The sequence below is a fragment of the Phascolarctos cinereus genome, unplaced genomic scaffold, assembly GCF_003287225.1.
Source record: "Phascolarctos cinereus isolate Bilbo 61053 unplaced genomic scaffold, phaCin_HiC Scaffold_2;HRSCAF=192, whole genome shotgun sequence".
In the NCBI taxonomy this organism is placed as follows: domain Eukaryota; kingdom Metazoa; phylum Chordata; class Mammalia; order Diprotodontia; family Phascolarctidae; genus Phascolarctos; species Phascolarctos cinereus.
The window spans coordinates 239,371,050-239,394,900 of NW_027555625.1; the positions used below are offsets into that span (position 1 = coordinate 239,371,050).

The window sequence follows — 23,851 nt, forward strand, 5'->3', positions numbered from 1 at the left end:
AAGCTGAGATATTGAAAAAGTCTGGTGTTATCTGCAGTGTTCCATGCCCATAATCTAAATCCTTTCTTCAAAGAAGAATGGTGGGAGAGGTGTCTTCCCATAACTCTTATTTGGAACCCAGCTTGGTTATCATAATTTCAAAGTATTCAGTTTTGATTGTTTGGTCCTTTTGCTGTTTACAGCTGTTGTAGTCGTATGTATTTTTTTTAAAGGAAGGAAACATTGCCGAATATGAAGTTATGCTTAATGAAGGTCTTTGTTGCTCATTAATTTACTCATTCATTCATTTGTCCTCCAAAATTAAAACAAGTAGCCTCAAGGTTTTTTGAACCTTCAATTTGCTTGGGCAAAATACATAACCTTTCCTTTTTTCATTTTTGACTACCATTTCCATTTTATTGGTTTCATGTAAGTGAAGCTTAGGCCAATAAGATTTTAGATAGGGCTGAAGCTTCTAAAAATGAAGATAAGCACATTGTTCACTCTTCTATTTGTAAAAGTCTTTATTTTAGTTAGTACTCCTGGTCTTGGAGAGGGTTCTGGTCCTTTACCTCTTTAGTGTTCTCTTCCGAGCTGAAGAATGAGCCCTTTGCTTCCCGGGTTGTTCCCTCCTGTCTAATTTGGTAGTGATTGCTGCCTGCCTGTGTTCCTCCAAGTGTTCGGCCGTTGCCATGTGAACCCCTTTCTTGTTCAGGCCAGGAAACTCCACTGAACTGAGTTCTTACATGCAGGGTGCTGGCACTTGGCACTGAGCTCAGGAAAGCTCAGACTGCTACGAGATGAGACAGAGAAATACCAGGGTAAGCAAAGGGATCATGCAGAAGGAAAAGGAATGTTCTTAGGAGGACAAAGAGAAAGGAAGGACACTGACAGTCCAAATGTTAGCCCTTCTGGGGATTCCTGCAATGTCTTCAGGAGAGCCATTTTGGCATAAACTTTCATGCTAAGAGTAGCTGGCACTCTCTTTTAGTAGAAAGAGCACTGGACTTTCAGGCAAAAGGGTCTTGTATCCATTTGTTCACCTTGCAGGTGCAAATGAGAATTTGCCTTTAGAAAGCTTCCACTTCTCTATAGCAATCTCTTCTTGGGAGCCCTCTGAAGTAAGTGGTAGAAGTCTTGTTATCCCCATTTTACAGATGACAAAACTGGAGATCAAAGATGTGAATTAGGGGCAATAGTTTTTGACAGAATTGGGTTTTAAGCCCAGGTCCTCAGCAAGCTTGCTACCTCTCAGAAACAATCTGAAGGAGAGAAATAAAAAAGAAGTGAGGGGTTTCCTCCTTGATTATTATCCTGTACACTCCTGTGGGTTGTTTCATTCAATTTACTTCAGAGAGATTTGTGTAAAAACTGTATAAAAGCAGGGACTCACCATGGGAAAGTAGAATGAAGTTAGTATAGTGCAAGGGCTGGGCATTAGATGAACAGGTTTAAATCCTTCCCACCACTCTTTACTATCTGTTCAAGTACTTAACCTCTCTGGGCCTCAGTTTGTTCAACTGTAAAATGAGGACACTGGACTAGGGACTCTGATTTTTTTTTGCAACATGGATCCCCTTGTCAGTCTGGTAAAAGCTATGAATGACAAATAATGATTTGCTGCTTACACTGACAATCAAAGGACATGGTAAATTTCAGTTAGAGATTGGTGAAAATAAAGATGCGATTTTTCTCCCCACCTCATCCACATTCACAGACCTGAAATCTCTCTGTGATCCCCAGGCTAAGAATCCCTAGGCTGTGAGTTCCCTTCTAGGACCTATGATTCTGTGACCTCCAGGAACCCTTGCAGATCTAAATGGTCACCCTGTGAGCATTGACTGAATTCTCTAGGGCCCCATTCCACTTTGTTCCTCGGGCAGCAGGGCTAAATAGTTACAGCCATTTCAATTGACAGGAAAGGTGATGGTATCATCTTTTTCCCTGTCTGCAGCCTTTCTAAGAAGAGGAGCCTGGTGATATCTCAGTACTTTGTCCACTGATATTCTCAAAGTAAATACATGTGATTGCCCAGTAGGCTCACACTGTGCCCAACCCTTTTCAAAACCCTTTCAGGGGCTCAGTGCAGCCTTTCAAATTTAGTAGGGCCTGGAGACATGTTAGGTGTCGGAATCCAGATCAAAGGGAGATAAAAGAAGGCTGTGAATTCACCGAAAAGTTACAGAACTGGCCCTGAAAAAAAAAATAAAAGCCACTTCTGAAAGAGAGGGTGTTAATAGAAAGGCCAGAAATGACCATAACTAAACTAATTACATTCTTGGAGGAAGTCTTGAAGAAAAAAACCACATGCATATATTACATTATGATGCACTACATAGTACATATGATGTGCATATGCATGTATAGTATATAATACATATATCATACACATATAAAATCAAGAAAATTTGTGCAAGTCTTTATTTTTGGCTGCTGGGTTGGGGTGGAGGTAGGGTGTCTGATAAAAATAAAAAGACTAAAACAGACTGAAAGTAGCTGCCTTGCACTACATGAATGGGGTGCCTAGTCTTGCTTCCTGGTTTTCCCAGCCCCTCTGGGTGGGAAGTTGGTAGATGAGTTGGGAAAGGTCAGGACTTCCTCTCCTGGGCCTTGGGGCAGGGAGAGCAGTGGGAGGAGTGAGTGGGCCGAATGGGCCGAATGGGCTGAGTGGGCACTAGCTCCTCCTTGAAGCTTCCTTCTGATTTCTGTTCCCTCCAGGAACACCGGTAGGTACTTTGGACGTGGGTAGGCAGGTAGATATGAGCTGGCTGGGCTGCTCAGCTACCTCTACTGTAGGCACATCTGTGTGTCTACCCACCCAACCTTGATGTATCCCCCCTAGCAATCATTTTCCTGGCAGTCTTCCTGCCTGAGACAGAGAAAAAAAATAAAATAAGAAGTTGGGCCCCATTTGCTTTCGCCTCACAGAGGCCAGAGTTTTCAGGTAGATGCTTAGGTTCCTCAATGGGGAATTCTGATAAAAGATATCCAGTTTTAGAGGGAAGACCTCCTTGGAGTCTGTGTCAGATAGGACGTACCTTGGGGGCTGCCAAAAAGGGACCTTAAATGTGGCTCCACCTTGGAAAGGTAAGCTGTGTACATATTGCCATGTGTGAGAATGTATGTGTCTGTGTGTCTGTATGAAAGACGCACCCTCCCTACAGGCAGCTAGGTGGTGCAGTGGAAAGAGTGTCTGGCCTGGAGTCCCGAAGAAATGAGTTCACATCCTGCCTCAGATACTTACCAGCTGTGTGACCCTGGACAAGTCCCTTAACTTCTATCTGTCTTAGTTGCCTCAACTGTAAGATGGGGAGTATAACAACATCTACCTCTCAGGGTGGTTGTGAGGATAAAAATGAGATTTTTAAAGCACATTGCTTGTGATGTATAAAACGCAATTATTATTATACATATTTTTGTTTTATGTGGGTTCATAAATATATACACAAGCTATAGGAAGATAAGGGTGAGGTTATCACACACATAGAGAGAGACTCTCTGAAGAATATACATATGAATAAATAAACGTGCATAGTTAGTCCATGTTTTTCCACTGCTGTGGGTTCCCCCAGGTATTTGTGTACCTAAATGTATCCGACAATGTTTATATTCATATATGTGAATTCATACAGAGATAAGGGATAGGGACCAGGCCTCTGTTTCTTTGTACAGAGAAATCTCTCAGGGCTGGAAGGGATCTTAGAAGTCAACTAGTCCAACTTCTCATTTGGGGGATAAGGAAACAGGCTGAGAGAGGTTGTGATTTGTCCAGGGTCACAGAGCTAGTTTTTGAACAAGGGGTCCATTCATCTACTTAGCTGCCCACCTTATGGTCCTGGTTTCTTAGAGCACTAAGAGGTTAAGTGACTTGCTGGGGAATACAGCCTGTGTGCATCAGAAGGACTTGAAGTAAGAGCTTCCTGGCTCCTCTGAGGTGGCTCTCCATCCCCTATCACAACCTGCCCCTTCATGAGAGCATATACTGTATGGATAAATGTGTGACAACATACAGACTTAAGATAATTGTGCAGTGGTACTCATTTCAATAAGCATCTTACAGTTTACAAATAGCTTTCTCCAAAACACTAAAAAGTAGATAATGCAAGACTTATTACTGTATTCTCATTTCAGGGATGAAGAAACTTGACTACTAAAGAGATAAAGGACCTTAACTCTGATCACTAAGCTTGTGTCTGACCATCTCCTGACTTCCAACTGTGTAGACTCCAGTAGATTACGCACTATATAAACACACATCTAATCACGTAATTGTTCCTGTTCAGTAGTTACAGTCGTGTCTGACTCTCTGTGACTCCATTTGGGGGCTTTCTTGGTAAAGATAGTGGAGTGGTTTGCCATTTCCTTCTCCTACTCATTTTACAGATGAGGAACTGAGGCAAACAGGGTTGAGCGACTTGCCCAGGGTCACACAGCTAATATGTATCTGAGGTCGGATTCCAACACAGGTCTTCCTGACTCCAGGTTCAGCACTCTATCGACTGCATCACCCAGCTGCCCCCAAATTATGCAATTGCATACTGAGTAAACATGGTTGTGCATGTAGGTTTCTTGTGATTTAGTGGGTCTATATTTTCAAGTAAACGTTTGTACTTCAATACTTGTGCATGTGGACAGGCCCGAATGCACAGAAGGAGGTGTCTGTGTACACCCCGTAGATATAAATGTGAACCTGAGTTGAGTATCTTAAAATTTAACCCAGATAGGTGCAGGTGGGTCAGTGGGTTGGGTGTGGTTGGGTGTGCGTGTTGTCATTCTTAGGGATGGTGGGAGATAGCGGTTGGGGGTGGGGAAAAGAGCTCTATGCACGCATGCGCACCTGGCGGGCGGCCCTGGGCTCCCAGGTGTGGGGTTCTGGCAGTGGCAGGTCGACCAGTTAAAGCGGCAGCTGCTGCAGGAGTTCGACTCCCCACTGGGAGGCTGAATGGCTCTGCTGGGGAGACTCGATTGGCAAGTATGTGTCTTTAACTGCTCACAGGGAGCGGCGCCGAACGCTCAAGCGCCGGAGGGCCTAGGCTGGGGCAGCGGCCCCGGGTTTCCCCCTTACTGGCCCGGGAAAAGATTGGGAAGGAGAAGAGTAGATTACCAAGCAAAACGATCCACAGTGTAGACCAGTCTAGGCTGACTTTCCCGGGGGGACTGAGGAACAAGGGTGGGCCTGGAGTCTTCCAACCTAGGTTGTCTTGAATGTCTCTGTGCCAAACTTTCTGTCCCTAAACTATGCACACCTAGCCTGCCAAGAATCTGTGGCTGACTAGGTGAAGGTGGTGGGTGCCTGGGGCCAGCTCTTTCCACCCCTGGGGTCTATGTGAGGTAAGGGACGGCCAAAAAAGACAAGGAGAGCGGCTCGCAGTTTGGTGCGCTTTTGGGCAGCCATCAGCCAACTGCCTGGTGGGGAAAGGCCGTCGCCCAGGAGTCAGTAGGTCCGGCTGTGCCGCCGCAGGGTAGGCGCTTTGGGGCCTCAGCCCGTTCGCCCCCTCGGGGCTCAGCGGGCTGGGGCTGGAGCGCACACCTGTTTGAAGGAAGTTTTCCCTCGAGCACTTTACTGTTTTTTGTCCCCCACCTGCTTCTTGGACCTTTTCTTCCAGACTCCTCCACCTGCACGGATGGTGGTGAGAGGGCAGACTTCTTGCGACTGGAAGGAGCCCGTGATTCTGTGTTCGGGTTGTTTTGTGTGTGGGTCAGGAATCAGGTTAAATGGGAAAGAAACTCTGCCCAAACGCAGGGGTGTGGCTGTTGCCTTGACTCTTCGTGGGGCAGCCCGATTCCCCCAGTGGGGCCCCAGCCGAAGCCTCGCACCCGGCAGGGAGAAGCGGGATTCAATCTTTCTGTGGTTCGTGCCCGCCTTGGGTGCGAAGACCGCGAGGCGAGGATTGTGCCCCGGATAAAAGAGGCGAGCGCTCCCAGGACTTCATCCTCAGCCGACCTAGCCCGATCCTCCTTTCCGGATTTTATTTTGAGGAAGTGAATCCGAGGGCTTCTCCAAAGAAAAGGTCCGTAGATCGGAGAAGCGCCATTTCGTACTTTTAAGGCAAAGAAGGTTTTTAGGGCTGATAAATTGCAGAAAGTATAGGACTCTTGAAAGGCTCCTGCCGCCAGGGAGAAGCTGTCTGTGGCTGAGGGACGAAGCGTTGGCCAGCACTGCATCATTCCAAGCTTTGCTGTAAACTTGGCACGGAGACACTTTTTTTTTTCAGATTTGTAGGAAAGTATAAATCGCAAAAGTTAGGTTTTTCCAGGCAAATATTAGGTATCAAGGCATCAAATACTAACCAATTTCTCCCTGTTTATTAAGGAGGAAAGGAAAGCAAAGACAGCGGATCCCTTCCTTGGGAGTTATTAGAAACTCTTTCGATTCAAAAAGCATTTATTTAGTTAGTATCCACTGTGTACTGGGCACTGTGCTAGTCCATCCCTGGTCTAATCAGTATACGACTTGGAATGAGAGGTGATGGACATGAAGTGCCTGGGATTGGGAAAGGTGGATTAAGGCATTTTTCGGGGGGGGGAGGGTATAGATGTGGGTGAGGGAGTGTGTAGACATCTTGCTACTCAACTAGCTGCTTCCCGAGCTAAGTACAGAGCACCAGAGCAATTACTTGTCTAAGCATTTAGGGCAGTGACCTGTTACTTAAAATCTGCCCCTCTCCCAGTACCAAGAACACAATCCACGCTTGTTTTATTTTTTTCAATAGAGTTGTCTTAAAAGGGGAAGGAACATAGCGCAGCGTGTCTCCTCAAATACCTCACAGAATGTTTCTCTTCCTTAGACCCCCAAACCAGTTTCTTTATCTTCCTTTCTCCCAGCCTAAAGGGATTTTTAAAGAGACATCAGTGAAACCTGTGCTTACTAGGACCAGAATTTTCTGTAGGAACCATCTCCTTTGATACCTTTGGCTCCCTTTGAAAAAATTTGTTTAGTTTCCAGGCAATTGGGGGGACACAAAGAGAAATGTAAAAAAAAAATTGAATCCTCAGTGTCTCCCTGCGGAACACAAGTCGGTTCCTAACCTCTTGTCCCCTTCACCACCACCACCCATTTACTACTAATAGGTTTCTGGAATTCTGTGTATTTGCGGTGGGGGAAAGACATTTGTTTTTAAGATAAAAATTATGTAGTATGGGAAAACGACCGACTCTGTAACAGACTGTACCAAAAATTGGAAAAGTTAGGTGGGATTCAGGGGTAGGGGTTCTTAGATACCTTTGTAGTGGAGTTAATTTCTATGGTGGAGAGGAGGGCCTCTGAACAATCCTGCCTTTCCAGCCCCTACTTGGGAATGGGGCGGGGGCGGGGGGTGTTTGTGGAGGCGGAGTAACTGCATTGAGTAGGGTGGTCAGCGAGCCTGGAAAGGAGCGGGGGCGCCCATCTTCCATCAGAACCAGCTCTCAATCGGTTTGAGGCCTTCTACTGTTATTCCTCTGCTGCTCCCTGCTCCCACGCCACATTTTGGAAGGTATTTCCCACTAAGGGCCCCAGTGTGTATTTTTAGGGTGCCTGTGTTGGGAGAAGGAATTGCCATTTCTAGATTTTAATCTCCCTGAGATTCTTACCCGTTGCACATTTTGTTCTAAGCCTGTGAATTCGAATTGATCTTGTCCGGCGCAGGAATCCAGCATTTGAAAGGACTTTTGTCGGAGAAAGGCCAGTTATCTTGTCCCTTTCAAATGCTTTGAAAGGAAAAATTACAGAACAACTTTTTTAAAAGTTTAGTTTCTGGTAGGAAAGAATATGATTAAATGAAAATAGAAGTGATCTAATAAGAGTTACATTTGTAGTTGTGTTTATAGACAGAATCGGTACAATTATATCCCCAATTCTAGCCTTTTATTTTAAAAAATGGCTTCAAATATTCGATATGGTTCTGAACCGTTCTCATTTTGACGTATTTAATAGCTCTGAAAAATCTCCTAGAACATACCTCAAACTCTCCTATTGCATGCAAAATCAATAACTCAGACGCGCAGTATTGCCTATTTTGCTATTCGACTCCCTCGTTTGCAATAATTTCGATTAGAATGCTTATTTTAATTAATATATTCCTCTTCCCCAAAACTGTCTACCCCCTCTAAGCGGAAGATAAGGAAACTTGGCTTACTTGACATTTGCTAGTAGGCTTCCCACTTCCTCTCTCCCTTTAGTATTCTTTCCCTTCTTTCTTCCTTTTTGGGGCCACATTTCAATCGATTATTCAAACTTCTTTTTTGCCGTTCCCTTGAAGGGGTAGGAAGCAGGTCCCTTGTACGGAATCTCTCCCATACAAAGCACGGAAGGGAGCAGGGGGCCATGAAAACTAAAGCTAACGTGTACCAACGGTTCTGGGACTTCTTTCGAAGCCTGGACTAGACAAAGTAATGTGGCACTCCTTGCATTAGAAATGAAAGAAATATCTTAAAACGTTATGTAAACGTGAATTGCTATTAGACGCTGTCGGTGATATGATGCATTAGAGCATCTGCCTACCGTTATCAGGCAAGGTTGGCTCCCTTCAAAACGGCCGGGCTGCCTAACTGTAGTAACCACCAGTCCACTAACTATGCTCCTCTCTCGGGCTGTGTTTTTCGGCCACTTCACTCTCTTTAACCAGCTACCCCGCTTTTACTCCCGAGTTTCTTCACAAAAACCAAAAATCAATAAAGCACGCTTGGGTAGGAGCCGTGAGTGCTAAGAAAGGCTCATTTCAGCGTTTGTCTTTCCCCTCGTAGTGCTGTTTGCGCACTCCGCAGCGCTGGCTTCGCTCTTTACACCCCTTTTTCACCCTTCTATCTCCGTTCTGTGCGTGGGTCTTGGCAGGACGCCAGGCCGAAGCGCACACCGCTGGAGAACAGAGAATGAGGGAGGAGTTCTGGGTGAGGCCCGCCCGGTCGGGCCCCTGTGACTGGCTGGTTAGGCTAAGTGTCTTCAGAAAGTTGGGCCTCCAGTGCAGTCCCGGGGGAGGAGTTATGTTAATTTCCTTCCATTAAGGCTGGCTGGGTGCGGGGGAAGTGCTGGAACAGGCAGAGATCCTTGACCATTCCAGAGTGAGAGAGAAAGAGAAAAATCGGTACCTCCCCGAAGCAGCTTTCCATGCAATCCATCTGAAGGGGACGGAGAGCCCAGCCCAGTCAGTCTGGGGGGCGGGGAACCAGTGACCGTGACCCCAACTTTGGATTTACCACCTGGGGGGTGGGGGGATCCTGGATCTTGGCGATTATTTTGGGGTACTCCGGACGCCATGTTGTGGAAATTAGCCGACAATGTCAAGTACGAAGAGGACTGCGAGGTGAGAAAGGCGCAGTCAGGGCGGGGATGGGGGAATCCGGCGTCCGCGGGCGGATTTTAAGTTAGGGAAACGAGGCTCCCGCAGTTCGAGCCCCGCGCGCCAGGAGTATGAGAATGGGCTACTTGGAAGGTAGGAATAGGGGGAGAAAATTAAGGGCTTCTAAGGGTAAATGAACTCGAGGGGATGGTGAACTAATTGCAACTAATGGGCCACTTCCACACTTAAAAGTCCAAGCGCTCGTGCTTTGTATCCGTATGCCTCAACGCGTTCCTGGGCATTCTGCTTTTAACCCACCACCACCCAAGGATCAGTGAAGAAAGTGACAGTGAAAATTCTCTTAAGTTTACATGAGGGTGGAGGCGGGGGGGGGGAACCTTTTTTTTTTTCATGGCTATCTCCAACTGTAGCTTGTATAAGTAGGGAGTCATGCTAGAAGAAATTAAATAATCAAAGAAAGAGGGATCGCTAACACCTCCAATTCCCTTACTGTCACTTAGAAGGGGCCCTCGCCAATATTTAAACCAGAATTCAGGAAAACATAAAAAATTAAGCTTTAAGGGGTTGGGGGGGCGGGGAGGACAGATGAGGCCGTAAGCGTCCTAGAGTGAAAAAGCCTGTTTGACAGGTTGAACTAGGAGCTTCGCAGAGTGGGAGGGAGAGGGAGGGAGCCGGCGAGCGGGAAGAGGAAGACGACGCACAGAGGTAGGCGAGGTCTGCGCTGCGTTGAGCTTCTGGGAGAAGCCTAAACCGGACCGAACGTCTTGTTAGTACTGTGGGACGGGCAGCGGGGATCCGGGACAGCAAATTGGGACAGAGTAACTGGACTTACTCAGTCTTCTGCAGGACGTTTCCCTCCGCTAGGGGGAGGATGCCTCCTTTCCAGCCTCCTGCTATGACCACTGGTACCCCCAAAGGTATCAGGGATAGGGTCATCAGGACAATCCAATGCAACAGCTACGGTTCGGCCTGGGAATACCGGGGGTGGATAGTGACCATCTGAATCAGGGATGGAGTGCCGCAGTCCCTACCCCCAAACCCCCGGCTGAAAAACTCAGTGCTTGCTCTTCCTCCCGCCGTCTGTGAAAACAGCTTCTTGAGACGGCTGGAGGCTGCGCCATCCCCAGATGCTCCCGAGTCCCAACTGTTTACTTGTCTGGCCTTCGGGATAAGACTCGCTGGTCCAAGTATGGAAGCGCGAAAAGTTCACGTGTAGCTGAGCCTGGGCCTTTACCCATGGGCTAGTTTAAGTACTCCAGGAAAATAAAAAAATTAAATCTCTAATTTCTGTCCCTGAACCAAGGGGTTTTTTTCTTGGCTTTTTCTTCTGCAAACCCGCCTCAATTGCGTTGCATTCTTTTTCTACCTTGACCCTAAATATCTCTTCCTAAGCACAATGCTACGGTGGCGGCTGTCACCTCCTCCAGCCCGGCGGCATCTGCGCGATCTGGCGGGTTTTTGTTGGATCAGCCGCGACCCTTTCTCCCACCCAAATGTCCCTCCACCCAATTCGTCACCGCGAGAAGGTGTCCTGGGGGGAGGAAAAAGCGCCTTCCCCGCCTTCCTGCGTGTCGCCGCCTGCTACCACGCGCTGCCTGCTTAACTTGCGATCTGGGCTTGCATGCGGTGGAGCAAGGACATGGAGAACCGCGCGGTGGGTCTTGCACCTTTGGAACCTTCAGCGGGCCTAGGAAAGAGGTGTTTCGGGTTCTTTTGGGGGGACTTCTCATTTAATTTGTAGCTGCGGATCAAAACGACTTCGTCTCCCTCCCGTGTAAGGAGTGAGTTCAATGCCGGGCAGAGAAGTCACGCGCCGCAAGTTAGGGGAGAGTTAACCAGCAATTGAGAGAGGTTCTTACTGTTGTTACTCTATTCCCCTATTGCCTGTCCTCTCTCTCCATGCTCCAGCTCCGTGGTCTTTTCCTTGGGCAGCCTCTGCATATCCCCCCCTTTTTTTTAAAGGGAATTTATTGGCTCCCCAGGATCTGAGCTCCCTGCGACTTCGTATTGATTGCCTTGTGAATGGGGTGGGGTCTCTAGATTACTACGACTCTAATCAGGGACAAGAAAGAGGAGGGGGTGGGGAAGCAAGAGGTGGAACTGGAATCGGAGGGAGAGTATAGAGTTGGAGAAGGATCGGGCTAACTGGGTTTTCGCAGAAGCGGGGTTTTCCTTCTTAACCCTCCATTCTCTCTCAATTTTCTTCTAGGATAGGCACGATGGGAACAGTAATGGGAACCCCCGCCTCCCCCACCTCCCAGCAGTCAGCCAGCACCTCTACAGTCCCGCAGCCCCACCGCTTTCACATTCAGGGGCATCCGACTTCCAGCCGCCTTACTTCCCACCGCCCTACCAACCCTTACCCTATTCTCAGTCTGCTGACCCGTACTCCCACCTGGGAGACCCGTTTTCCATCAACCCCCTGCACCAGCCTGCGCCGGCCGCCAGCCAGCAACAGGCCTGGTCCAGCCGGCAAAACCAGGAGCCAGCTGGCTTGAGCCACCACACGAGGCCTGGCCTTGTCCCCCACCTCCCGGGGCTGGACGCCGGTGGCCCAGGGACAAGGAGGGAGACCTACAGACGTTCTGAGCTGCTCCTGCAGCCCCATAGCCACGGGCTAGATGCAGCTCTGGTGGAAAACCTGGGCTTACACGACATGGCCCATCAAATGGAAGATGTCCAGGTGAGAGTAGTCCTGGGACAGGTGCTAAGAGGGAACCTCGGGGAGCAGGTTTGGATTTTTTAGGCCGAGCCAGGATTGCCACTACTGTCCTTTCTAAAGTCCCTCAGCTTGGTTCTGTTTACTTTTCTAAACAGAAACTGTCTCCTCTTTCCCCTAGAATGTGGAAGACCAACATTTGCTGTTGCATGATCAGACAGTCATCAGGAAAGGTGCGTTAATTGTGACCAGCCTTACCTACCTTTCTCTTAGCCTTATCCCTTCAGACTTAGGGAGGGTGAAAAAGTCTGAGTCTTAATGGCATCTACATCTATTGGCTCAGGCATTCAGAGGTGTTTTGTTGGAAACAGACCAATGTATTTAGTAAGTGCAGAAGCCCCAAGAAGTGAACAGATTGTAGTGGAGGAAGGCAGGTTTTGGAAGATGCCCTGTAAGTTTAGGTGAAATTTCAGTTATTATTTTCCTACTTGAACAAGTGTTTTATACCCAGTATGTAGTAGTGGGGGTTGCTTTTTTTCCTCCTCTAGCAAATGCTGCATCTGGAAGGAACTAGAGAGAGAAATTTTGGTGGAACACACTACTTAAGAAAATTGGCTGTGGGTGGTTTGTACAATAACGTGGCGGAGATTGCCTGGCTGGCTATTGCTAAGCTCTGCCTCAGTGCTACTAGTAGTAGTCTGGCTAACCTATAGAGGAGAGACAGCGAGTTACACACAATTCTATTGTCTCTGCATCAGAAACTTACATTAAGACTCTGGCCAGATGCTAAAATGTTGCTGGTTAATTTGAATACACATGAGTTATTACCATTTAAGAATAGCAAGGTCACTTTCAATTCAGTTTGACTAAGACTTTTATTTATACTTGCAAGTGGAAATAAATTAACTTATCCGCTGGTATGTTAAAAAAATTAAACCTCCTGGGTAAAAGTCTTATAAGTTGGTAGTTTTTGTGGCAGATAAAAATTTGTATTTCTTTTAGTACCTAGCTTTGCATCTTATACACAATACTTTTAGGAACTAATTTGAAGAGTGTTGCATATGGAAATTACCCTGATTTGAATAGAACTAACAAGCAGTTAAAAGGAAAATGATTTGGTATGCTGATAATCAAGGTGGCTACCAGATCCTAGGATATTGCTAGAGATTTCTTGACAGCTATCTCCAATTTGAATTTGTCTGCTATGCTCACTGGCATTTATTTAGATTCGAAGAGTAGTACTCAATCCCTAAATGGAAATTTTCTAAGTCATCTTGTTATAACTTTTGCATTTTATTGATAAATGCATTTATTAAGTACCTGCTATTACTATGTGCCTCAGACAGGAACACTTAAGTGCTGGAGATAAAATTAGGGTCCAGAATGGTGAAAATAATCTGGTTGACAAAGGTCACCCAGCACGTTGGTAGTAGAACCAGTATTAGAAATTGAGACACCTTGGCTTCCTTGGCCAGAGCTTCCCCCTCAACTCCTACCCCAACACACATTTTGTTTAGTAACTCAATAGTGACTTATAAAATGAAGGTTGTAGAATCACAATTATCTGTTATCTCTAGCATTTATTAAGTACCTACTATGTTCCAGGCACTAGGCATGAAGACACAATCTGAAACTGTTTTGATAATTGTTGTTTGCTCTTAACAGGTCCTATTTCAATGACCAAAAGCAACTCTTTGGGTCTCCCCTGTCAGAAGGATGGGATGCTAGGAGCAGTGGTTAATCATAATGAAGTATTTTGCTCTGTTCCTGGAAGACTTTCTCTTCTCAGCTCCACGTCCAAATATAAAGTAACTGTAGCTGAGGTCCAGCGAAGACTTTCCTCTCCTGAATGCTTAAATGCCTCCCTATTGGGTGGTGTGCTGAGAAGGTGAGGGGAAACCATCTTTGGGTAGTATTCATCCTGGACACCCAGTTGTGGTAGGGTGTTGTTTTTTTTTATAAAAGATCTGGGAGAGTATTTTTAACATTTATGTAACTTTGAATCTAACACTGAATTCTAATAGACCCAGAGAGTTTTAAACATACATTTCCCTTTTGAAAAGTGTTAAATGTAGAAGAAAGTGCTAAAATGCATCAAAAAGCAAATTATTATTTAGTTAAAACCTGACTCCCATGCTATCCCTAAGGTATGCTCACAGCAATTGTCTAAATAGTTAAGTCCCATCAGCTTTTTCTTCATTGTCAAATTCAGGTGTTTTCTCTTGATTTTGTGTTCCATAACTGCTAGCTTTAAGAACACATATGTTGGTTTCTGCTAAATTTTGGTTTTGTAATGTATGGAAGTGACACAGTTACAGAAAAGAGGTCATTTGAAAGCAGACCCAAATTGATGTTTACAGTAGTCTATGCATTAAATGAAATTCGATAATTTGTCATTTTATTTTTGTTACTCGATGCTTCAATGATGGTCACATTTTTCATTCATAGAGCCAAATCCAAGAATGGGGGGCGATCTTTGCGAGAAAAGTTGGATAAAATCGGTTTAAATCTTCCAGCTGGAAGAAGAAAAGCTGCTAATGTGACATTATTAACTTCCTTGGTAGAAGGTCAGTATGTTGGATTACTGATTTTATTCCTCAGACCCCCAATAAGTCCCTCCATAGTTGCAAGAGTTGGGTGGGGGGAAAATAGAAGCATCTTTGGGAAATGGGGTGTGTGTGTGTGTGTTTTTAAACTGCTAAATTGTAAGGTGTACAAAGTGACTAGTTGGTAATCTTCCTAAAGCAGTGTAATGAATGTCTAAAATAGGCTGTTTTCTAATTGCTTTGACCAGATATTGGTGTCTTACCTATAGTGATTATTTAAAAAGTAATGTTTGCCTGGCTGGCCATTGAAACTTGAATGACTTAGCATTTTCCATTCTTTCTCACACATGTTGAACTAAGTACTTATTTGTGATGGTGGAGGCAGTCAGAGAAAAAGAGTCATTTTGAGGTTATCTTTTTGTTTATTCCTTAGAGAGTATTGCAGATTCTGTATAGTCATCAAGGTGGGGGGAGAATTCAAAGGTATAGAGAAGGGGGAAGAAAGAAATCTTAAAATGATATGAGGGAGATATCTAGCAGCATTTATATAGCATTTTCAAAATTGCAAAGCTATTAGCCTGGGAGTCCTAAAGTTCCTTTTTCAACATGACCCCTCTACCTCAGAAGATCTGGAAACCAACCCCCAGTGTTTCAGAGCCTTTAGCACTTGTTTTCTGGCATACAGAGCTGGGAACAGGCCTTGGGCCTCTCAGTGGAAGACCCCTGGAAAGTGTCCAAGAACACAAACAAATACAACTTTTAAAAAAGAAGAAAAACCTCAACTCAAGCATATTGTATTCAGGAGGAAAAGGGACTGGAACACTGAGAGGATTGTAGTATTAAAGATGGAGCAAACACTCCAATCGCAGCCCAATCATCGGGATAGTTCAGTCTCCCCATGTGGCTTAGGGGAAGTCAGTGAGGAGTGTGACTTAGGGAATGAGATATTCTGGACAGTACTCTCCTGGAACATTTGGGCCTGATGGGATAAAGAATCATTCAGGTTGCCCCTCTTTGGTACTTCTTGTATAGTGCAGGGGAGAACTGGTTGTGAATTCAATTGCTTCAGTCTAGTTTGAAGGTTTTGTCGGGATTTGGGTGTATTTGTGTATGTGTGTGTGTGCACGCATGATCGATCACAGCTATAGTTAGTTGTAAGCAATATGTACGATATTTGTGATCATACTGATTGTATGAAGAGACATGCTTTTCTTAGCCTTTATATATCTTCTGCAATTCTATTTTCCTCCCCCAATCAATAAAATTTCCCCCCTTCTTCATAAGGGGGCAATAATACATAAATACAATTGGATAGATAGGTCTTTGGTAATGGAGGAAGCAACATGTTGGGTATACTGGGAATTTTGAAAGTCTTCAACTGAGTTTATTTAAATTAGATCATCTTGAAAACTTTGAGATTTGTTTGTAAAAATGCATGTTAAAGTGAGACTTGGAGACAAAAGGTGACATGCCTGTTGTCTCTTTTCCAGCTGGATGGATTATATATATATAAAAAATCTGATGTTTTTACCTTTCCTTAAATAAAGACTTGGTGTTTTTTCCTTGTTAGCATAGGAATCCATCTACCTTTTAGTACTAAAATACGGTTACCTCCTGTGCAACTTGTCTTAAGAGTTTTCAGGGTCATTGAGATTATAAGTGACATGCCTAGTGGATCAATAGTATCAAAGGTGGAACTGAACCCATCTTTTTCTGATTTCTAAGATGGGTCCTTAATCCTCTACTACCTACTTCAGTTGCCTTTCAAAGGCTGCATTTAACAAATTACTTTAGTTCAAAGTCATGTGACTTAACCCAGAGTGTACTCCATGATTATTTTTATAATGTAAAAATTTTTATTATGAAATAAAATTATAATTGACTAGGTTTTGCTGAGAAGTCCCATAGATTGGGGTTTAGGGTATATCTGGTGTACATAGAACATTGTGGGTCCTATGGGCCAACATTGAGGACAGTGAAGGAGAGATTGCTTCATTAGTTTCCTGAACCTTTGAGCTTTTACTGCTGGTTATTAATTTATTTGGCATTCTTGCATTTTTCCAGATGCAAATTTGTTAGGATGGAAATATATAAGAACAGGATGGCACTCTTTTTTTGGTTCCTTTCTAGCAGTAGTAACACCTGGTAGTTGGTTTGCTTTGGACTTGGATTTGACTAAAATTGTTCCACTGTTGTAGGTGAAGCTGTGCATCTGGCCCGAGATTTTGGTTATGTCTGTGAAACGGAGTTTCCTTCTAAAGCAGTAGCTGACTATTTAACCAGACCACATTTAGGACGGAATGAAATTGGTACCAGAAAGAACATGCTGCTTGCTGCTAAGTGAGTATCGTGGCAGGTTGCCTATAACCAATCAAACTTTTTTTGAGTTTCTTAAGCACATTGAGGTAAAAGAGTTGATATTTAAAAGCAAAAGAAATGAGATGGCACATTTTTCAAAGAAGCCCTGCCTTTCAGCAATTATGGATAGAATGGTTTGAACTGGGAGACAGACTTGTCATGGCTCTCCTTCCCAAAAAAAATTTTAAAAAAAATCCTTGCATTTGTATTACCTCTGATGTGTTTTTTAACATGTGACTTGGCTTGCCAAGTTTAAAGAAAGATGGTACACCTTCCGTCTGGGTAACAGATTTCAGATGTTGTAATGATGAGGCTTAATGTATATGTGACATGTGGCTAAATGAGATGCCTCAGTTTGGTTGCTGCTTATCCATTGCACATCAGTTACTGCAGCTGAAGAGGTTCTCCCCCAAACTAGCACTAAATTGATTTTAAAATTACAGTAAATGACGCAGAACTAGTAGGAATTCAGGGCAAGAGAAGAACATGCTGGCAAAAACAAAATCGAATCACAACCAAAACATTGGTTCCATGAAAATAACTAACCTTTGAAAGATGAAATCGCTTTGAGGTGAGATGAGAGGCTTGACAAAGACTCCAGGTAGTTAGTTCTCCATGAGAACTTGCAGGTTTGCTTGAGAACACAGAACAGTGCCGCGCCCCCCCCCCCAAAAGCTTAGATGACATGTATATTGATGTGTTTATCTTCTGTTGTCCCTTGAAATTGCCTATTCATGGAGTTTTCTGTTCTCTACTTGTCTTTTAGACAAATCTGTAAGGAATTCACAGATCTTCTCACTCAGGACCGGACTCCTCTTGGAAATGCTAGACCCAGCCCAGTTCTGGATCCTGCCATTCAAGGCTGCCTGACTCACTTCAGTCTAATAACGCATGGCTTTGGGAGTGCGGCCATATGTGCAGCCATGACATCTGTCCAGAACTACCTAAATGAGGCATTAAAAATAGCAGACAAAACCTACATGAACACTGGCGACCAAAGCCCCACTGAGTCCAACAAAACTATGGAGAAAATGGATAAGCACCGTAAATAAAAAGGGGGGGGGAGGGGGAAAGTACAGTCTGGGGAAAAGTTCAAAAGGACAGAAACTATTCTCCAAAATACAGACTATGGGATCGTCTTCTTGCCTAGGGGACAATGTAGAAAAATTGGTTACTTTTATTAAACATCATCTTATTCAGGATCTTCATGATTTACACACCCTTCCATTCTGGAGTCTTGTGTTTCTAAAGCTGCAATATCTCCAAACTTTGTGGACAAGTTTATCAGAAGACTACAAACTTGAGTACTTGTTGGGTATTTGTTCCTCAAACCTGTTATCCCTTTTCCCCCTTCCCCTTGCTCTAAAAGTGGTGCTAAAAATATTTTTGAACCTCTAAAATTCCCAGTGCTAGTAGCCAAGGTTGTAGAATATTTTGGATGCTATTAATTAAGAATTATTCCTTTTTAAGTCAAATTTTCATGGATTTTTCCATGCCAACAGTAAACCATTTTTTGCAGTATTAGACTATGGTGTTCAGATCTATCTTCATTCCATGTTTATGTAAACGGTTATCTAGCTTTTTAGATCATACAAGTCTTTCACCCTATGAAGGAAAAAAAAATCTGTTTGACCTTATTACTGGATGGCATTTGACACACTTCCAAAGGAGATAATTCAGGTTTTACAAAACTTTAGTCAGTCTATTGTAGGTGTTTTTTGTGTTATAAAGAATTTTAAATTAGTGCTAAAAACTCAAATGTCTTGAAAAACATTTTTGTCTCAAGGTGTATCAAGCTTTATCTGCATATTTATATTGGGTCTGTTTTAAAAAAAAACAAACAAAAAACTTGAAAATACTAGGCACATAACATTTTATTAACTTTTTTCTTTCTCTTTTATTTCTTTTCTTTTTTTTTTTTGGCCTTAATAGGCCAAAAAAAAAATGGTTACCAGGGAGGCGCTCTGTGTATTAAGAGAAAGAGTATGTTGAATGTACATATTTATTTATGTGTAATTTAATGGGATGTGTAAATACTGGTAAACTTAATTTTTTTAATGGGGTTCAAATTTAATTTTGGTAACTTTTAAAAGGGAATGGGGTGAGCTAAACACGTCTTTTAGGTTTAAGCACAAGTACATATGCTATACAGGGTATTTAAAATGTTTGGGCTTTTGGAGAGGCAATTCCAGTTTTCAGTTCTTGAAACTGAAGTTATCTAATCAAAGCTCTGTTTGTTCACAAGGCAATAATTGTAATATCTCCTGGTGACTTGCTCCTGCAAAAATGAGTGAGGGTTCAGTGTGTGCAAGTGACAGGTTTTAAATAACCACCTATTTGTAAATGTTCCCAATATAATTCTGTTGTATATGATAACTATAATAATAAAAGTATTCTCAATAGAAGCAAAGCAGTGGATGTTTGGTTGAATGAAAGCTGTCTTTTTTTAAATTCACAACTAAAGGAATTATGGCAGTTTGAATATACTACATTGTGAGTCTAGTTAACATAGCAGGCAAAAAAGATGTCAAGAGAATCCGTGTTTTTCATCAAGGCGATCTTTTGTAAGTCTTCTCATTTTCAGGAGAGTCCTCAGGGACAAGGACCATAGACTTTCCCTGGCCAGATGTGGCTTTAGCATAATTCAAGCAGCCTGATATGAGATATTAACGTTTTCAGTTAACTTTAATTATGTATCTCCAGTAAAAATTTAACTGTCGTATTTAAATTATCTTAATCATCTCTGCTGCCTCTTCAGACTAGTGAATGGGGGTTCTTATGTATAGTTTTCTTTAGGAGAAAGCAAAGGCTGGCAAGGAAGAGTGTTTGCAGACATCTTGGACACATACCGCCAATATTTGATTTCAAGTTTTAAGTACCCTGGCATATCTTCCAGGAAATGATCTGTTTATAGTTTGACTAGTGTGGCTTTGTTTTCGAAAGGAAACAGGGAGTGTAGGCTTTTCTACACTGGATAAAACTATTGATCCATCAACATTACCCCGCCCCAGGTTCTTAAGTCCTTAATTCAGTTTTTCCCAAGCCTTTTTGTGAGTATCTCTTAAAGCTAGCTTCTACTTTGTTAGTCTAATATTTTGTGCCTTGGCAGTGATTAGATCTGGGCTACTGAATGTTTGTAGGCTGATTCATCTGGTTGATCTCTAACGTAGATGATGGTTGATTTGCTTAAGCAACCATTCTAAAGAAAAGTGGACATTTTGTTGCTTTTGAACATGACAGTTTTGGGGAAGAGATGCTATTCATCTCAACATCTTACTGGCTTACGAGAGCTGTGTCTAATTGCAACTTAGGCTGTGTACTGGAAATGCCCCAAAGACAATTGAGGAGAAAGAATGTGGATAGGGATGACTCAACAGAGACTTAGGGTAGTTTCTTAGGGCCCTGAATGTGTGCTGGCTGTTTCTTATTCATATTGTGAGCTTCCTAGACAGTGAACCATCAAGTTCTATGGCGTCTATCTAGTGTATTTATTCCTGGCAACAATGGACTGACTTTGTTTTCTTGAAATGCCACTGACCTAGTGCCAGGGAAAATACCTAATTCTCCAGAAGATCCATAAACATGACTCCCTAATTAAACAGTGCCTACCTCTTAGCACTTCTATCAAATTAAACTATATACCTCTCTGTTCCCGTATTGGAGCATAGTATTTTTGAGAACAACTTACTTAACTTTGCTTATTTGCTCATTTGAATTGATCCATACCTCCTACTACCTCACATTATCAGGCTAAAGCAATGAGTGGTTGGAACATGCATTGATCATGGCCATTCTTTATACCACCTGTGTCTTTATTCAAAACACCCACTTAACTCAAAAGTTAAGGTGATCCTTTCCTTGCATGACAACACATTTCAATCAGTATGTCACACTAGGCTGTTGTTAGATGAACTATTAAAGTGTGAGCTTTTTATTGGTGGACATAACTGGGCTCAGAGGTAATTGATTGCCCTCTGGGAGAGGAAATAGGGATGCTTACATTTTATTCCTTGTTGCTTTGAAGCAAAACCAGTCCTCTGGTGGTACTGACTTGTGTTCCATTTATGTAAGGCAGTTTAGACTAGCTTTACATTGATCCCGGGGCTAATAATAGTCACTTTGGATATTTGAAATCTTAGAATGATCTCCCAGAAGACAATGCCTCAAACCTCCCCAGAAGGTCTCACTATCAGAACGGGGTGTTTTACAAGAATACACTTCATGGACTGGTCTGTTTTTCATTTGAAATGATTGCTCTGAAATAACTCATTCCTTTTTGTCCTGTCAAAGCAAGGGACAAGGTTAGTTTTACTCTTTATGTGAGGACAGTTACAATGTTATTGGTCTGCCAAAAAGAATTCTAACTTCAGAAGCACTCCTGTCTTCTGTTAAAAAAAAAAAAGTTTGGTTCATGTACAGGCGAGGAGAGAAGAGAAAAGCTTAGAGCCCAAAGAGCCTGTAGTAGGGCCTTACAACAGACCTGTGGGGTAAGTCCTACTTTAACTGATTAGGGAAACATTACTTTCTAGCTTCCTTACTCGCTTATACAGCTAGTCTGTCAGTATTTGACAGCACTATGCTGTTCAGGTGTTAAACTGGAATCATTCACCAGGTAGACCTATCTCATGACTTGGGAAGCAGCAGATCAGATCCTTGGTAATTGGATGGTGCTTTGGAGTGGGTCCAATTCTCAAGTGCTACTTAGGATGCTTTTTTTCCCTTTTAGACAGGACTGCTTTTTCCTATAGGAAGTTGGCCAACTTCCTCTGCTATGAGTAATCACCTTTGGCTTGAGAAGGAAATGGCCTAAGGTTTTGGACAAGTGATAGATAGAGACAGCTTAGTCTTAGCATGAGACCTCTTCCATTGCCTTGAGTGTGGTTATTGACCCTTATCAAGTCTCTACCCTGCTTTCTGTTGGCTGCCTCTAATTTTTCCTTTTGATGATTGCTATGTGGAAGATAAGTGGGCTTTGTTTTCACAGTTCAGATTCTGGGATAAATGAAGGTTTATCTGGATAGGAATAAATCTTTTATTCTTTTTAATATTTACTTACATCAGCCTGTAACCAATAACTTGTAGTTTCTCTTTTTTTAGGTCTTGTCCCAACATTCCAGGTCTTTTCCAGTGAATCAACTGCTTCTATCTGAAATCTATAAGTCAGCCTCACTGGCAGGTCAGCTTTCCGTGTGACAGTTCCAGTGATTCAGCAGAACCAGAACCCTTCCATATTTTGCCAATCCAAGCTTTCATTATGCCTACACTCCACAAAGCATATAAAGAAACTTGTGAGCTTTTGTCTGCAAGTAACATGGAACATGATCTTCTGCAGAAACAACTTGACCTTGTGTGTTTTTATTTGTTACGTTAGAAACCATATTTTCATGGAGTGCTCAATTATTTTTTGGCAACATCATAAGCACTGCTATTTTCCTGTTTCTAATGGATAACATCTTGATCGGGGGAGATGGATTGGGAGAGTGGAAATTGAGGACAGTCAAAACATAATGTTAGTCCTTGGACAGGTTTCTATGATAGAATTGTTGAGAACGTTCAAATTTTAGCCCCGCATACAAATCTGAATGCTTTCGTGACAGTCTACCATGTTTAATGTGATCTGTTTCCTAGGTGAGAATATACAAATCCCACCATTCCTTCCAAAGGGGAGTTTAGTAAAGATGCCATTTCACCTAGGTTAAGCTAATGGTAGCAGGTTATGTACCTTTTCTTTTTCAGATGTGTTACCACAGTGCCTTTTCCCTAAAATTGTATAGATGAGAGACTCCCAAATCCTCATAGTCCCAAACACAGGCCACAGATCTAACACTGCCCATATCCTTGAAGCTTTTCAGCCTGAGAACACCAGGGATGATAATCAAATCATCAGTTCCTGTGGATTTGTGAACCAGAAAGGAGGATTGCATTTTAATCTCAAACATTGTAGACTTTTTTAGCCAACAGGAAGTTGCTGGGAGGCACATTTCCTTGGGACCTCAGCTTCTCCAAGGCCATGCTTCTCTTCTGCATGATGTATCCTCCAAAACACAACCTGACATCTCAATGAGTTCTTTGAAGGCAATTCCACAGTTTTATTATTGTGGGACTCATTTGACCCTAGGTCTCTTGCAAGACCATCAAAATTTTTGGAGCCTTTAAGTGACTTTCCTGGGGTCAGTCAGTTGATCAATAAACATTTATTAAGCACCTATTATGTGCCAGGCACTTTGCTAAGTGCTGGCAAGAAGAGGCAAAAGACATTTCCTGCCCTCAAACTCATGATCTAATGGGGGAGACAAAAAGCAAGCAATTATGTACACACAAGTTATGTACAGGATAAATGAATATTTAAAGAAGAAATACACTAGAGTTCAGAGGGGTTGAGAAAGGCTTCCTATAAAAGACAGAATTTTAGTTGGCACTTAAAGGAAACCAGGGAAGACTAGACAGAAATGAGGGAGAGTATTCCAGGAACACCCAGAGAAAATGCCTAAGGCTTGAGAGGAGTGTCTTGTTCTTAGAACAGCCAGGAGGCCAGGGTCACTGAATCAAAGAACCAAGTGGGGGGTCTTATATAGAAAGGTAAGAGGTTATGAAGGTCTTTGAATACCAAACCAGGTATTTTGTGTTTGATCCTGACTACAGGGAGACTACAGGGATGGAGTTTATTGAGGTTGGGAGTGGGGCCAGACTTTCCCTTACAAAGTAAGTCATTTGGCAGAGCTAACACTAGAACCCAAATCTGACCCTTCAGTGGTTTTTGGGGTTTTTTTTTTTTGCTATTGGCTATTTTGCTTTGCTATTGATTTAATTGCGAATTGGTAAAGTATATCTGAGGAAAAGGGAGATCTTTCAGAACAGCGGAACATGATTCAATCCAAGAGCAAGAGGAAGGCCTTCCACTATGGGAGGTAAAGTGCAAACTTTAAAAGAGACTGTTTCACTACTGCTACTCGGGTGGGAATTGGGGGTGGGTGGGGAGGATGAAATGTCTACCTGGGATGGATCTACCTACCTATTCCACACAGTTGTGC

The 23,851-nt window shown here is 43.2% G+C and overlaps 1 protein-coding gene across 2 annotated transcripts; it reads left to right on the forward strand.

The window, feature by feature from the left end:
- Positions 1-4,851: 4,851 nt before the first annotated feature.
- Positions 4,852-19,230, forward strand: TFAP2C (transcription factor AP-2 gamma). 2 transcript variants are annotated; one of them, XM_020981440.2, is made up of 7 exons: positions 4,852-4,951; positions 11,467-11,940; positions 12,098-12,149; positions 13,582-13,804; positions 14,365-14,483; positions 16,661-16,802; positions 17,587-19,230. In XM_020981440.2, the coding sequence occupies exons 1-7, from the start codon at positions 4,922-4,924 to the stop codon at positions 17,870-17,872; spliced, it is 1,326 nt and encodes a 441-aa protein (XP_020837099.1). In that variant the 5' UTR covers positions 4,852-4,921; the 3' UTR covers positions 17,873-19,230. The 2 variants fall into 2 exon arrangements, with proteins under 2 accessions (XP_020837099.1, XP_020837098.1); XM_020981439.2 differs by lacking the exon at positions 4,852-4,951 and adding an exon at positions 8,978-9,260.
- The last annotated feature ends 4,621 nt before the right edge of the window (positions 19,231-23,851 follow it).